General features: G+C 40.5%; 1 protein-coding gene across 3 annotated transcripts in view; it reads right to left on the reverse strand.

The window, feature by feature from the left end:
* Positions 1-6,885: 6,885 nt before the first annotated feature.
* Positions 6,886-15,568, reverse strand: part of TMOD2 (tropomodulin 2) — a 46,623-nt gene continuing 37,940 nt past the window's right edge. For all 3 annotated transcript variants that reach the window (XM_060005967.2, XM_060005968.2, XM_060005969.2), the window contains 3 exons: positions 14,616-14,759; positions 8,996-9,140; positions 6,886-7,062 (listed from right to left, as the gene is read on the reverse strand). In XM_060005967.2, coding sequence (XP_059861950.1) covers positions 7,028-7,062; positions 8,996-9,140; positions 14,616-14,759 — 324 coding nt within the window. In that variant the 3' untranslated portion in view covers positions 6,886-7,027. The remainder of the gene's footprint in view (positions 7,063-8,995; positions 9,141-14,615; positions 14,760-15,568) is intronic.

Genomic DNA, 15,568 nt, shown 5'->3' on the forward strand with positions numbered 1-15,568 from the left:
TTTGGTACTAAAATAAAATGTCCTTAAAAAGTACATTTTCTACCCATCTCATTTCACCATATGGCCAATTCTTATCTATCCACATTTAGATTATCCATGGGAAAGTTTTAATCCTGGACCAGCTTCTCCCAATCACACAGTGTACTTCTGATTCTGATTGGCTTCTCTCTGTTATCCAGACAATATGTGCTCAGTCACGCACAGACAGACACACACACACACACACACACACACACTCTCTCTCTCTCTCTCTCACTCTCTCTCTCTCTCTCTCTCTCTCTCCCCCTGAATAAAAACCTATGAAAAACATGCCATGTTTACTGTGTTCAGTTTCTTTCTTTGCATTTCCTCCTCTCTTTCTCCACCATGAGAAATAAAATATGAGGAGAAAATATCATACATTTTAAAATGTCAAAAAGGCTGCTCCTCAAGAACTATTCTGAAAACAGTAAAAACCGCTGCAGAGGAACAAATAACTCTGTGGATTGTTCAGACCTCTTCCTCTGAACAAAGCCTATGGAGGAGAGATGGAGCCACAAGGGAGGCATTGCGCACCCGCACCCACGTTCAGAGGCAATGGAAACATTTAGAATCACAGGATTGTAACATCTGGGGGCTGGAAGGGACCTTAGAGAGCATCTAACTCACTTCATTTTACAAATGAAATGAAGACAAGATAGATGGAAAGACCTGCCCAAAGAAACACATAGCTGACATACAAATCAGTACTATTTTCCAAAAATATCACTTGGTGGAAAATTGAGCATAATTCTTGAGGGGTTGGAGGATAATTCAATTCAAGCAACATTTATTAAGCACCTATTATACACAAGGCACCTTACTAGATGTTACTGAAGATGCAAAGATTGATGAGACAGTCCCTGCTTCCCAGTGCTTATGAAAGTTCCTTGAGGCTATGTTTCAATATCTTTCTTAGCAGAAAATAATACTGACCAGGACTAAGGTTGCTGGTGATAACAAAGCAGCTGATGCCCAGGAGAGCTGATCTCACAAGTAACACTTCCCTTCACCATCAGGGCTCGAGCCTCTTACACAGCTGTTGGGGCCCTAAGGACAGTCTTCTTTCCTAGGCCTCCAATCACACCTCAAATCTTAGCCTACCCCACCCCCTGAGTAGTGACAAAGCTGACAGGAGGGCAGCAGTGCGCCAGACCCTCCTCTCAACTCCTAATCACTGTTTGCTTTCCCCTTAGTGTCTCTGCAAGGGTCCTGATCACATCCCAGGGTACTGTCAAAGTGGCCCAGGAAAATGCCCACCCACATACTTCACTGGTATATCTAACACCCACTGCGCCCATCAACCACTTCTCCCACCTCTATGTGGAAAGTAAGATAATTCCAGTCCCCTACATCATACCCATGTTTTAATTCCTCACATTCAAAAAGGTGTGAGAGATGTAATTGTTGGTTAGAATAAAATGGATTCAAGAGGCAGTGGAAAACATTAGTGAATAGATAATAAAAATGATCTCCCACTTTTGTATAGCCCTTTCCAGTATAGTGTTTTCATCCCATTATCTAATTATATTCTCACCACAAGTCTGTGAGGTAGTTAGTGAAGTTTATTCCCATTATAGTATAGCTGAAGAACCTAAGGCTTGAGAGACTAAGCGGCTTGCCCCAAAGTCTCCCAGCTAAGAAAGTATGGAGCCAAGTGTCCAAGTTTCTTGACTCCAAATCCAGTGCTCTTCCCCCTATATAGTCTATAATTGTCAGGCAATTGAATGAATTGCCCATGATCATATACCTGCTAAGTGTTGGTGATGGGATTAAGAGTCAGCCTCCAAACCTGTTAGTATGGTGCCCTTCCACCATACCAACTAGCAGAGCCAATGTGCTCAGAATGACTACCATGGAAGATGTCAGAGAAAAGTCTAGTCTCCTTCACCCTCTCCCAAGTCAATGATGCATCACAAAACTGGGATAACCTCTGGTACGTGTACAACCTTCCTAGCATAGTGCCCAGAGGCAGGTTATAAATTCGAACCTTGCAACTCCTCCATCCATCTAATGAATGTTTAATTATAGCTGTTAGGGGAAGATGGGAAAGAGGTAAGCTGAGCAGAGCTTACTCCTACCCTTAAGCAAATCAAAACCTTTAATTTCCATCTTCCTTCCCCACAGCACTTAGCCCCTCCACTCTACTAAACTCCTGAACCACAAAACAAAATTCCATCTGACCTAGAGTTGGGAGCAAGGACAATGAATACGTCCTTAAGGTTCTGGGTACTTTTCTCTCTCCAGCTTGTTACCAGGGGGCCTGATCATGTGATTTTCATCCAGAGGGCTCACCTGAGGCTCCCAAGCATTCTCACACTTTTCCTTTGCGTGTGTCTCAATCCTTGAGCATTGACGATGGCATGGTGAGTGGTGGGGATATTTTACATGAGGAGCAATAAGGGGAAACTGCTACTGGAAGGCAGAGCTAAAATATTTCTTCTTAGTTCTCTATTCATTAAAATGAAAATCGCCGTCATTGCTTCATTAGTGGAACAGAGGAAGGAAGCTTCAGAATCATGACTTAAAACCCAACTCCAGAAACAGTTCCACCGAGTACAGGTAACATAGCACAGAACAAAGTATTCACAGCTTACTGCCCCCTGCCCGTTTTTGCTTATGCAATCAATACTTGAGCTAACGATGGTATCCGCTTTTCAATAAGGCACTCTACCCCAAAACCCAGAAACACTGATCAAATTATATGAATCCAGAGTTCTTTCACTTCCTGTCTCCTTCACAGGGCCTAGAAGAGGGCTAAGTACATCATGCCCACAAAAAAAGGAAAATATCCCCAAACTCTTTTGTAAATTTTAAAGGGCTATCTTACATTTAAAATATGTTGATGCTTAAACTGGTTTCACGTTTGACTGTCTGAAATATTCTCACGGTAGTTATTCAGAACACACTGGTTTCCCTAATGCTGGTGACCTGCCAGGGGCCACCTTTCTGTCTGGAAGAGAAGCAGCTGTTCTTTTGGTATGATGTGCCAGGCTTCCCTTAGGGAAATTGTTTTGAGGAGTATAGGCATTGGGATGCTTTCTCAGTTTTTAAATGGAGATGGGCTTTTACTGTAAGATGAACTGCATGCTCTAAGATGGGTGAGTTGCATGAGCCCCTCCAGGTTGGTGATTCTCTACCTAACCTAGGCCCGCAGCAACTCTGAGAAGGAAAGGGGAGAGGGACTGGGAGACAGCATCTCCCTTCAATCAGGAGTCCAGCTTTGGCCAAACACCTCCTTACAGTATTTGGCGATATTTATGTACAAAATATTTATATACAATATATCCTACAAAGATGGAAGGAAGGGGCTTAATCATGTGGATGAAGATGAAAGTGCTTTCACCCATACACTTCAGGCATATGGAGAGATTTGGTGCTGGAACAATGAAATGATTTCCAGGCTTCTGATATTCATTCCCTAAGCGTTATCTTCCATACATGCTGGGAAATTTGGTGGTTGGTGACATAAGCCACAAACTCTAGGGAGTGATTTCACATTTCACCTGGGCCTGAAGCAACTCTAAAAAGGACAAGGGAAGTGGGTCTGGGGAGAGAGTATCTCCCTTCAATCAGTGGTCCAGATGCAGTCAAATACCCAGTTAGATATCTGGACATTTGGCAACATGCACACACACACACATACGCGCGCGCACGTACTTACATTATGCCCTACCGAGATGAAAGGAAGGGATTTAATCATGCTGATGAGGATAAAAGTTTCCCTTATACACTTCTGGCAGATGGGGAGATGTAGTGCTGAACTAATTATATGATCTCTCTAGACTTCCAAAATGTATCTCCTAAAAGTCATCTTCCACATATGCTGTGATGGGTGTTGGTGATAGGAGCCTGCGAGTCCAGGTGAGTGATTTTAGACTTAGGGTGGGCCTGTACAAGTCTAAAAGGGGAAAGAAGGTAGTCTGGGGAGAGATGATCTCCTTTCAATCAACTGTCCAGATGTTGCCAAATATCTTGATATAATATTTGGCAAAATGCATACATATAAAAATATTTTATATACATTATGCCCCACCACGATGGATGGTAAGGGATTAATCATGCTCAGGATCACGAAGGAGCTTCTACTTACACACACTTGGCAGACAGGGAAATGAAGTCCTAGGCTAATTAAATGATTTATAAGCTCCCCGAAATGTAAGTTTATCTTCTAATAGTTGTATGAATACTCATGGAAATGTCACCTTTCGACCTACTACAAAAACACAGGTAATGATAAGATAAACTGATTAATAATAAATATTTGATTTAACACTCTATATACATGTGACCCAACTATTTTATAAGCTAAAAACAGTGCTAAATTTTGACAATATCCCATTATCTTGCTTTAATACTATCGATAACTGCAGCACAGTCACTATCAAGTCCTGATTTTTTTTCTTGCTTTCTGACACGGTTTGCCAAGAATTGCTTTAGCCCCCGGTCCACAGCACCTTGGGGCTGCAGGGAACACTCTGTAGGATCCAAGATTTCTTAGGGGTGAAGGCAAGAAAGAGAGTAAATGAGAAAAAAAAGGAAAAAGCCTTACTTAGAGGGGCATGTCAGCGACTCTGCACTTAAACATATTTGCAACAAATCTAAAGGGATAGGAGAAAGACAACTAAGAGATGTGTCTTCCCTGGCAACATGGTAACCAAAACATGTATACAAAAAGGAGAAGAAGAAGAGGGAGAGGGAGGGGGAGAGAGAAAGGGAGAGGGAGAGGAAGAAGAGGAAGAAGAAGGAGGAGAAGAACTGTATACATTTTACCCAGTGGTGTGCTGCTGAATGTTTATTAACCAGCAAACTGGGGGTAGGGGAGATGGGGTGAAAGCCCTGATTTGTAATCTTTGCTAATTTCCATGGTATAAATACTCCCACCAACAAGAAGTACTGAACTTCTGAGTTGGGAAGAACTACTGAGTTGGGCAGAGATGTTTAAGACCACATCATGATACAGTATTTCTGCCATACAGACACAGTAAGTGCAAATACTCTCAGGAGTATGAAAAATAGTAAAGTGTATTTTTGAGTATTACTTTTGTTTTTTAACATAATTTATTTAATTGTAAGTGCATGTCATTTACTTTTTAATAATGGTTGTGTTTCACAACCAGTTTACAAAATTCTTGATAATTTAATAATGAGTAAGCCTGTGAGCTGACTCTAACATACTACACCTAAATGAGTAAGAGGGAAAGAAAAAATCAGACTGAAAACTGTCCAGTAGTAGTTGCTACATAGATAGATAGATGATAGATAGATAGGGAGATGCAGTAGAAAGCTAGTTAAAGGATTTTTAGGGTTTCCAAAATTCAACATGCTCTGCTCATTATTCCCTCAAAAAGTATAAAATATTCTTATGTCTCAAAGGATTTTATTTTGTTTTCTTCTATTTTCTTTTCCAAAGGATTTTAGAGATAGAGATGTGGGCACTTACAATACAGGTAAATGTTCAATTTTATAAGGGCTTTCCATCCTAAACAGTTTCCACGTGCTTTATAAACTAACTAGAATAATATATGAATTGTTTTTTCATTTATTTGTTTTACTGCTATAAGCAACTCAGGAACACTCAATTACTTAGTAAATTCTGGATTGGGCCCACCTTCTGCCTGAGTCAGCAACTTCTTTAGATCCAGTTGTCACCAGGACAAAGGATGTCACCTTTACAAGGCTCAGAATTATAAGGAAAAGAAGAAGAAAAGAGAAAGAGTTGGAAGGAAAGGAGGTGGGGAAGGGAGGCAGAGGTGCCTAAGGCAATGTCAGAGGGTCACCAAGTCCAGCCTCAGGCACTGACAGTTGTGAACTGGTGTCAAAGGCTGCAGTCATATGTTTCCTTAGCTTAATATCGCACTGGTGCACTGCTAGACGAAAAGATTCATGCATCTACCATGCAATCATCTCAATTGTACTTTCACAGGCTTTGTCCTTGGGATGACAAACATCTGGATAAACGATAATTCACATTTTTTCCTGATGTTTGAAAATGTCTGGATGGATCATGCCATGTGGACAAAATCTGTATAATTAACTTGAATGTTCACATTTCATCCTGTGATCTTGTTGCCCTAAAGACAAAGCAATAAATGCTTCTAAAATTTGCCAAAATAATGCAATCATGTGTAACAGACAACCTTAAGGTGTGATTATTATCGTTTTATTTAGGAATGTACTATTTTAAAAGCTTCCCTCTTGCTAAAATTTAAAAATTTGCCATCATGGCTGGAAAACTTTAAAACATCTTTGTAAAAAGTTATCCACAGAGTGATGTTAAAGATCGAATTACGTGGAATAATCAGTAAAAGTAGGCATGCTAATTCATTTTGCTACTTGTGAGTCTGGTTTGAAGCTATTTTTGTGGGTGAAAGAATATTTCATACCTATTTGCTAAAGCTATGCTTACGTATCTTAATGCTGTCTTCTTTTTATGAAGATGACACCACTGATCTTCAACCAGTAGGGCATGTGCATTTAGTGATTTTTCTGGAACTAAGGGAGAATTTGTGTTAAGTTGGTCACATTTTTTCACCCAGTGAAAGATTGGCAATACTAACTTCGTATGTGGTCAGCAGAACACTTCTGATGTATTTAGCCTAACTCAAAGCTATGCATGTAAACAGAGATAGGCCTCTATCTTAATCACAGTTACAAACACATTTATATACTAAGTTCCTTTCCTTTAAAAAAAAAAAGTTCATGTAAGAAAGCAAGACCACCCAATATGAAAGTCACTAAACCATTTTCAATTGTCACCCACTAAGATCTGCATAAGTCCATTGGTGCAAGTTGCCAGAGGTGCCCATGAGCAAATAAAACAATCGTATATGTTTAAAAATCCAAGACAAATACGTAGTGCTAAAAAAGAATAACAATTAAATTATTAGTTGTGTGGTTAACGGAAATGAACAACCTTTGATAAAATGGTCCCAATGGAGAAGGAGAAGAGCTTTTGTTTTGAAATTGCCACCATGGTGAAATTGCCACTTCCTCTTCTTGTGGAAGTTTATCTTCGGTCTCCTTCAACTCGCTTTTTACGAACTAGGTGAGAAAGAAAGGTTTAAAAAGACAAAATGAAGGCATATTCCTTAAACTTCAGACAAACAACAATAATCACACAGAATAGCAATCTCACACATTTGAGAACACAGTTATCAAAAATTTCAACATTTAATTACCCGTGGCAATAAATGGAAATGACAGACTAGTCCAGGGCCTTTTGTAATTTACTTTCAAATAAAGCTAAGTCTGATAGTTGGGGACTTGAATGTTAGAGCTCTCCCATTTCTATGGAGTAGAAGGTCCAGAACAAACCCACGAAACAGTGAACTTCTAAATATTTTCATGTTTACTTATCCACAACACATCTTCTCAGCTTCTGTGTAACTCAGTCACCAACTGGCTATAACTAACTCCCCAGGATGACACATTCACAATTCTGACTTTGGATTGAAAACCAAGAGGAGCTGCAAACAGAAATTTAAAGTTTCTAAATCTGTTTTAAATGGAAACTTCGAAGTATCAACCTCCAAGGAAGGTAGGATTCAGATGGCTAGCAAACTCAAGAGATTAAGCGTCCTTTAATCTGGTACTTAGTATCAAAGAAGCTGCCCTGACTGCCTTCCCAGTTTCTGCAACCCTCTTCTTCCCCCTTTCACCTCCCCACCTGCAGGCTCTTCTGGTGGATAGGAAGAGGGCTGCTCCAATCTTCCTGGATTTGGCAAAAAAAAAAAAAAAAAAAAAAGGTGCCCTGGCTATGGCCGTGCCTCAACTTCCCACTTTAAATAGCCCAGCCTGCTCCTGCTCGGCTGCAGAAAATTCAACAAAAGCTGTTGTCCACAGCTGCCGCTCCTGGCCTCAGGACTGCCTCTCCATTTCCTTCAGACCTCTTGTTTTGCCTTTTTTCTTTGCTCTCCGTGTTGTTCAGATGAGGACCCATGTGTTTTCCCGGGAATCTTCCAACTGCTGCTCTAATCATTCCCCAAAGCCCTGTTTGCTGGGCTGCCCCCTGAGCCTCACTCTTTGCACCTTGGAGGCAAGCATTGTCATATGCCTGGCCAGCCTCTGGGTGCCATACACTGCACCTTTGCTGGGCCTCAGGGTCTTGGGCAGCAAACTGGACACTAACATGTACCTGCCCCCTTCCGGTTCTAACCCTTAACTTCCATCTTGTCCACCATCTGAACCCTCTCCATGGCCAGCACTATACTTGGTGGGACACCTTGTCCAGTTTCCCTGTCCAAGGCCTGGCATTCTGTCCCTGAACCTCAAACTGGGGACTGAGCTCTGTTATTGGTAGACTGCTTGCCAACTGGACTATCTGCACCTGGATGGTCTTGCTCCACACTGCTTCAGGTGGCTGGGATGTCCGCAGAACAAGCCTTCCCAATCAGTCCCATTCTTCTTTGCTGTGGTCGACCAGGACATGCCCCACCTCATTCTAACAGAAGTCCTCAGCAAAGAGTGGGTAGCAGGAAAGATTCAACAGAGGCTAACTGAAAAAGCTACTTCTGAGCTTAACCTTTAAAAAACATAGCTCTGTTAGGTCATTTCACATGTAAATCACCAATAACCATATTTAAACCCAAGTACAAAAGCACAGTCAGGAGTCAAACATAAGTGAATTAGGAATTTCCATGTCACTGTGTCCATCTTGTGGTGTAGATAACAGAGGGTGATTACATGTAAGAAGTAAGTAAAGGAGAAGTAAATGCACAAAGGAAATCAAGCAAAAATCAAAGCCTGTCTGGAAAGAAAAAGAACAAACAGTTCCTCTTGAAAGAATGCTACAATAAAACTTAAACACTGTGAAGATGATGAGGATTCCTATGACCATGTAATAATGTGCTTCTGATGAAGGGCTGACACCAAAGGCCAGTGGAAAGGTATCTGTGAGATGTTATATCTGAAGTGGAGAAATGAATGGTCATCCTGCTCTTCTAATTGCTAACAGCACATATTGTGGCTGCATTACCCAGGTCATTATTCTTTGTGATGGCAGCTGCCACTCTTGTTCGTGGTCCTTGCTTGGTAAACTGATATCCAAACTTGAGGATCCTTGAATTCTCCTCGAGCATCTGGGCAATTTCCATCTCTACGGCTGTTCCCAACTGCTGTCTCTGATTGCACGTGTGGACACATACAGAGAATGGCCAAGAAGGAAGAGGAAACAGTTACTCGCATGGGAAAGATGCATGGCTATTTGTTGGACAAAAAGGCAAAAGTCTCAAATTGTAAGGGACAAAATCACTTGATTTTCTCTCATACAGTTATTTGAGACCTGTTCCTTGTGGAGAAGCAAAATCTAACAGACAGCTGAATCTGCTGGCATGTTAAACTGAAAAGACTAAGCAAATTATTTATGAAGGAAAAGGCAATTCCAGATGTAAAATTAAAGCAAAACTAATACTTGGTGTTTCCAATTACCCCAGTATCTGCTGTTTGAACAAAGGGTATTATTTTTTAATAGTGACACTGTCTTATAGCAATCAATTCAATTACAGAATTTTCTACTCTGGGGTCCATATCCAAAAATAACTGAAGATGGGCCATTCTCTCCCAACAGTCTCACTAGGAGATCCTCAAGAGGCTTTATTAAAGTGGTTTGAACTGTAGCTAGTTGAATTATCGAACACTGAAGGGGTTATTGGACTACAGGAAAACCCCCTAAGTTTTTTGAGTTGGTGAAAAGAGGTTTTTGTCTGTTTGCTTTTTAAGTTGAGACATAGAATAATAATTTAAAAAGTAGAGTTAAAAAATGGGGCATGTACATTTAGGATTTTACAGTTAAATTTAAGGAACATAGTATATTGTTTCATACTATATTCATTAATTTTTTTAGAAAGTATAAAGAAAAGACAAACAGAAAAAGTATATAAAATATAAAAGCTCCCTTTCCCCAGTATTCCCACTCCCCATACAGAAAGCCAGTTCGGCATGTAGTCTTTGAAACATTTTCTGTGCATTCATACGTCTACATGATCACATGTACATCTACGCTTTTTTTCACATAAATGGGTCACACTAGCATATTGTTTTGAAACATGTTTTTATTCTTCATTTAACATTAAGAACATCTTTTCATGTAGGTAAGTATGTTTCCCTCATCCTTGTAAACAATTGTGCAGCACTGTATTGTAGTAAGTGATCATAATTTATTTAGCTTTGCTCTACTGACTGCTACATTCCTTTCCATTCTTATTCCAAACTATGCTATGGTGAACTTCCCTTGCACACAAAGTATGTCCTGGGGCATTTCTGCCAGTGTGCCTGTAGGGCAAATTATAGCTGGGCCCAAGAGGAAGCATGTTTCAAATTTTGATAAATTACTGACTTACCCTCAAAGGTGACAATTTTTACTCCTGCTGATAGTGTTGGAGAGCTAGTGTTCCCTACTTTAGCCAACATGGGATATTATGAATCTTTTTCACCTTTTTCAATCTAAGGGGTAAAAATTTATTTCACTTGTATTTATTTAATTAATTTGCATTTCTCAAATTATGACTAAGAACAATTAATTTTCTTTTGCATTTGTATTTCTTTGTTTGGAAACTACCAACCTCTATCATTTGTATATTTTTCTACCAGCTTGTGGTCCCTGTTTTTAAAATTTATATATTAGGAAATTAGCCCTTTGTCAAACATGCTAAAAAGACTTTGCTCAGTTTGTCTTTTGACTTTCTGATTAAGACCTTTTTTCATTTTCATACAGTCAAATTTATTAGTCTCTTAGATTTTATGTCCTGTTGAGGAAGCCTCTCTACTTCTCATTTCTTCCATTTGTTTTATGATTTCTTTTATTTTAGTATTTAAATCTTCATTTTACCTGGAATGAATTCTAGTAGAAGAATTAAGATACAGCCCCAACCTAATTTTGTTCCAAAATGCTAGTGAGTCACAACATTGTAAATCAACTATTCGCCAATAGAAATTTTTAAAAAAATGCTAGTGAGTAGACCCACCATCTTTTACTTCATTCTTTCCCCACTGAGTTGAAATACTACCTTGCTGCAAAATTCTCAGGTGTACCTGGGTGTGTTTCTGGACCCTATAGCTTTGCCAAGTCTATGTCTGTGCCTGAATCATGCAATTTTGATTAAATATATTAAATATATATATACACACACCTTTTAAATATATTAAAATGTGTAATACATTAAAAGATATATTTAAATACATATATTTTAAATTTGGGAAATTTAAGTATTGGGCAGATGAAGAAGAAAAGTTAATGGAGGCATTTTTGTGTTCTAGGCAAGTTCTAAGGTTTAACTCTGTTCCTCTTCTTTCTTTTCATCCAGCAACCTGTCAAACGAGTCTCTCCCCAAGAAATGAACAAAATGTGACATTTCAAGTCAGAAAATAACAATTCTGGGTATCCAAAGTATAGAGGTTACTGTTCTCAGCAGTGTAGGGCCATGGGAGCGAGAGGCAGCAAAAAGGTAAGTGATACTGACCTCAAAGTTTCATGAGCAACTTTAGTTCATGACACACTTTCAAACAACAGGGCTGTATTAGAGATTGAGACTTGAGCTAAGGTTGGGGCTGCCATAGTTATGGCTTACGCCCCCGGGGTGGGCCAAAGGTGCTATCCAAGGGCAGAAGGAGCTCAAGATGGATGTAGCTGACTGAAGGGGATGACATAACACCCCTCTATTTCCCCTCACAAATCTTAGGCATTTGGAGTCTTAGATTTGGGTAATATACAGCTTGAGCATGCTGTGGTGATAAAAGGATGTAAGAGCCAAAGAAAATTATATTGGGAGGAGGGCATATAAAAGAAGGGGAGAAAGTAATATAGCATGGAGCATCTTTCTTTCTTAGCCTGAGTCTTTTTTTTTTTTTGATTTGAGATCTTTTGTGTTGTATAAACCCAGGGCAACAAATGGGCACCAAAATTTCTTATAATTTGGATGTTTCTCTTTTTAATTTTAGGTCACTAAATACAAAGAAAAAGAAACAAAAGTTAAGCACATAGTCCTTCAGATCACCTTTTTTGTGACCTTTTTTCTCTACTCAAATTTATTTAGCAGTTACCCATTTCATTAATATGCATCACTGATTGCTCTTCTCACAGGGGCACCTGATTAAATCATCACTTGTTTACCTGGAGCTTAGTTATGGCAGCTCACGCCAGTGCTGGATTCTCAGCAGGCCTTCATTTTGGTGCAGCTGCCTGCTGCAATGATGCTAAATTGGTCTCAGCTGCTGGCCCTTCCCGAGGAAACTGTCTTAGAGATTATTTTATTTCAAACCCTTCACTGTACAGATAAGGAAACTGAGGTCTACTTCTAACAGTCTATGAGTCAATGAAGAAAATATGGATGGAAGAGAAGTTTTGAGTCTGAATTTCCTTTATTGGAATAAAGCAAATAATTTTTCCAGTTGCTTTAGAACTTAACACTCTTTCTTATCATAAGTAAAGAGAAGCCATTTCAGAGGCATATTGCAAGTTGAAAAATTACACAAATCCACCCCTAGATGACTGAGGACGGGAGATGAGGTTTGATCCTTCAGAGGGATTCAAGAGGGCAGATTTTATATTTCAGGGTCTTCTTCACATGCATTCTAAAAAGCTACTCTATTCTAAATTTTCAGGACTTCAGCTCATTTAATAGGTATAAGGTTGCTAGATTTAGTAAATAAAAATACAGGACACACAACTAAATTTGAATTTCAATAAATAACAAATAATTTTTTAGTATGTCACAAATGTTTCATGGGACATACTTGTACTAAAAATAATTCACTGTTTATCTGAAATTCAAATTTAGCTGTATTTTATCTGGCAACCCTAACTAGGTAGTATCTTACAAGGAACTGGTAACAAATTATCTGGAACATTATTTCAGATATGGGGTTTCACAATGGCCTGAACCAACACAGAAAGTTAAACATACTTTGGAATGAGGTATCCAATTCTGTCTTAGCATTCCCGGAAATATTTACGAAGAGTCCTCATAACTTCCTCCTGACACTAGCCTATTTGATATATATCCCTGAGCTATCACTTCTTTTCACTCACTTAATATTTCCCTCTCTTGTTTTCCTACTCTCCCACTCCCTAATTTACTAGCAGCTGGACACATTAGGATACACAGGAGCAAGCTTCCTAAGTGTGTACAGCCACGTGTGCACATTCCCAAGGATTCACTCCACATCTCTGCAAGGGAAAGCTGTTTTGATAATGCATCCCTTCTAGGGAGGGTGAGAGTGAGGGAGTACCTGTCTCCTGGTGGGATTCCCCTGCTCCCCCGGCAACAAGGCTCAGGAGGAGTCTAGGGACAGAGGACCTGCACTGAAACAGCCCACTTGTTCTGGTTAGAAAAAAAAAAGGAGAGTAGAGGGCTTCCCTGGTGGCGCAATGGTTGAGAGTCCGCCTGCCGATGCAGGGGACACGGGTTCGTGCCCCGGTCCGGGAAGATCCCACATGCCGCAGAGCGGCTGGGCTCGTGAGCCATGGCTGCTGAGCCTGTGCGTCCGGAGCCTGTGCTCCGCAACGGGAGAGGCCACAACAGTGAGAGGCCCGCGTACTGCAGGAAAAAAAAAAAAAAAAAAAAGGGAGAGTAGAACTATTCATGTGATCTTCTGGGGGTCTCCAGGCTTAGGCAATAGTCTTGGGTGGGACCCTGGGGCTTCATTACATCTTGGAGGGTCTAGACCAGGGATTTTCCTAGACATGCAGGGGTCACTCACTTCCCCTACTGCCCGTCCCGTCACCCCACAGGGGAATGCTCACAGCACAAGTCTCCTTGCTTTCTCCTCTTTCTGGTCCATTCCAAGGCCCTTTATTCCAACTATACAGTGTCTAGACCTCGCAGATTCACTGAATCCCACTGCAGACACGTCCCTGTAGCCAAAGGGGAAGGGCACAGCATCATGCTGAGAACTGAGAGTTGCTGTCTGAGAGCAGCAACCAGCTGAAACCAGTAGAGCGACTACAGCAACACTGTAGGCTGATGCTGGGAAAAAGAGGTCTTCGGGGTTACAGGAGGGGGTGGCTCCAGGGAAAAGCGGCTTGCTTTGGTTGTTGGTGGGACCTGGAGCAATGCTGCAGCAGAGCCGGGATTGTGATCACACTGTGCATGTGTCCTACTACTCTAAGCCAGGCCATCTACTAGAACCCCGAGTCCCTGAAACAAGGCTCTGTGTCCAGCACCAGACAGCAGGAGCTTGGCTCTGGCAGCCTCCAACCAAGGACAAGGAGTCTGTTTCTGGGTGTGGCCGTTCTGCTTTTCTCATAGTCCCAGTGAGAGGCAAGAGCAAGGCTGGGGCAGGACTGCGCTGAAGTTCCTGCTAAGAGGCAAGGATGATGAAGGCTGAACAAAGCAGCTGTCAACACCTCTGCCCCCATCTCCTCTTTTTCCTCCTCTGGTTCCTGACTAGCGCAGGGCTGGGGAGAGCTTTCTGTCTCAGGCTTCCCCACTGTGCACCGTTTAATTATTAACATGCTCTCCCACACACCCTCCACACGCCGGAAGCTGTCAAAATTTACCAGAAAGCCAGAACGTCAAGTTAAGTCACAGAACTTTGTCTTTTAACTCCCTCCATTGTGGTATTCCTCCCTTTCACATGTACCCTGTGCATTAACTCACCTGGTTGTCGATCTTGATCTCTGTCAAGGTGTCATTTTCTTTGAGTGCCTCTACAAGGGCCAGGATCCCAGTACCAGTGATAAAATTGGATTCTATGTTTAGACTTTTCAAGGTCTTATTTACTTTTAGCATATCTGCAAAAGCCTTATTATGTGAAAAAGAAAATAACCATTAGGGTTTCTGAAGATTTATTTACTAAGCTTCCCACTCCCACATTAAATACATATTTTTTACAGTATTTAAAGAAAACCTTAGTTAAATCATACTTTCACCTCCAAGTAACAAAGATAATAATTTAAAAATGCAATAAAGATAGTTCAGTTCAGCAGTCCAGGCTTATGAATTTCACATACATACAATACTAAAAAAAAAAAGGATACTGACATAGAATTAACAACTTTGTTTTATTAAGTAAGGACATTAAAAAAAACTCACTACCATCTGTTATCACTGTCAATTTTTTTTTTGAGAAAAGGCATTTTAACATTAGGAAAAGTGTAGAAAGGACATCATCTCAGAATTATTTCATTTTTTCCCTTTTACTATGAATGGATAAAAAATTTTTATCATTGACTAGCATTTGGGCACTACTTCAGGTGGTCACAAATCAGGATTTTTCAAAGATAACTTTTGGAACAAAATCAACACTCAGAGTGGTAGAACCGCTGAAGACTCGTCCCAGTTCAAGACAGCAGACTGCACACATGAACCTGTCTGCTCCCTTTATTCCCAAAGTTTCCCACTGTCATGAAGAAAAGATATAATTTTTAAGTGGCTGGAACTCTCACAGTGCAAGAAAACAAAAAAAGAGGGCCATTATCTTGAAGAATTGCTAAAACACAGAAAACAGAAAGATTGGTGGAGAAATTAGCATAAAATTGCCTGAGATGCCAGAGGTAAGAGCTGATTAGGGCGCCTCATTAAAGAGCTGCCTTAGGAACAGGTGGATCAGC

This window comes from Delphinus delphis, chromosome 2, assembly GCF_949987515.2.
Source record: "Delphinus delphis chromosome 2, mDelDel1.2, whole genome shotgun sequence".
Taxonomy (NCBI): domain Eukaryota; kingdom Metazoa; phylum Chordata; class Mammalia; order Artiodactyla; family Delphinidae; genus Delphinus; species Delphinus delphis.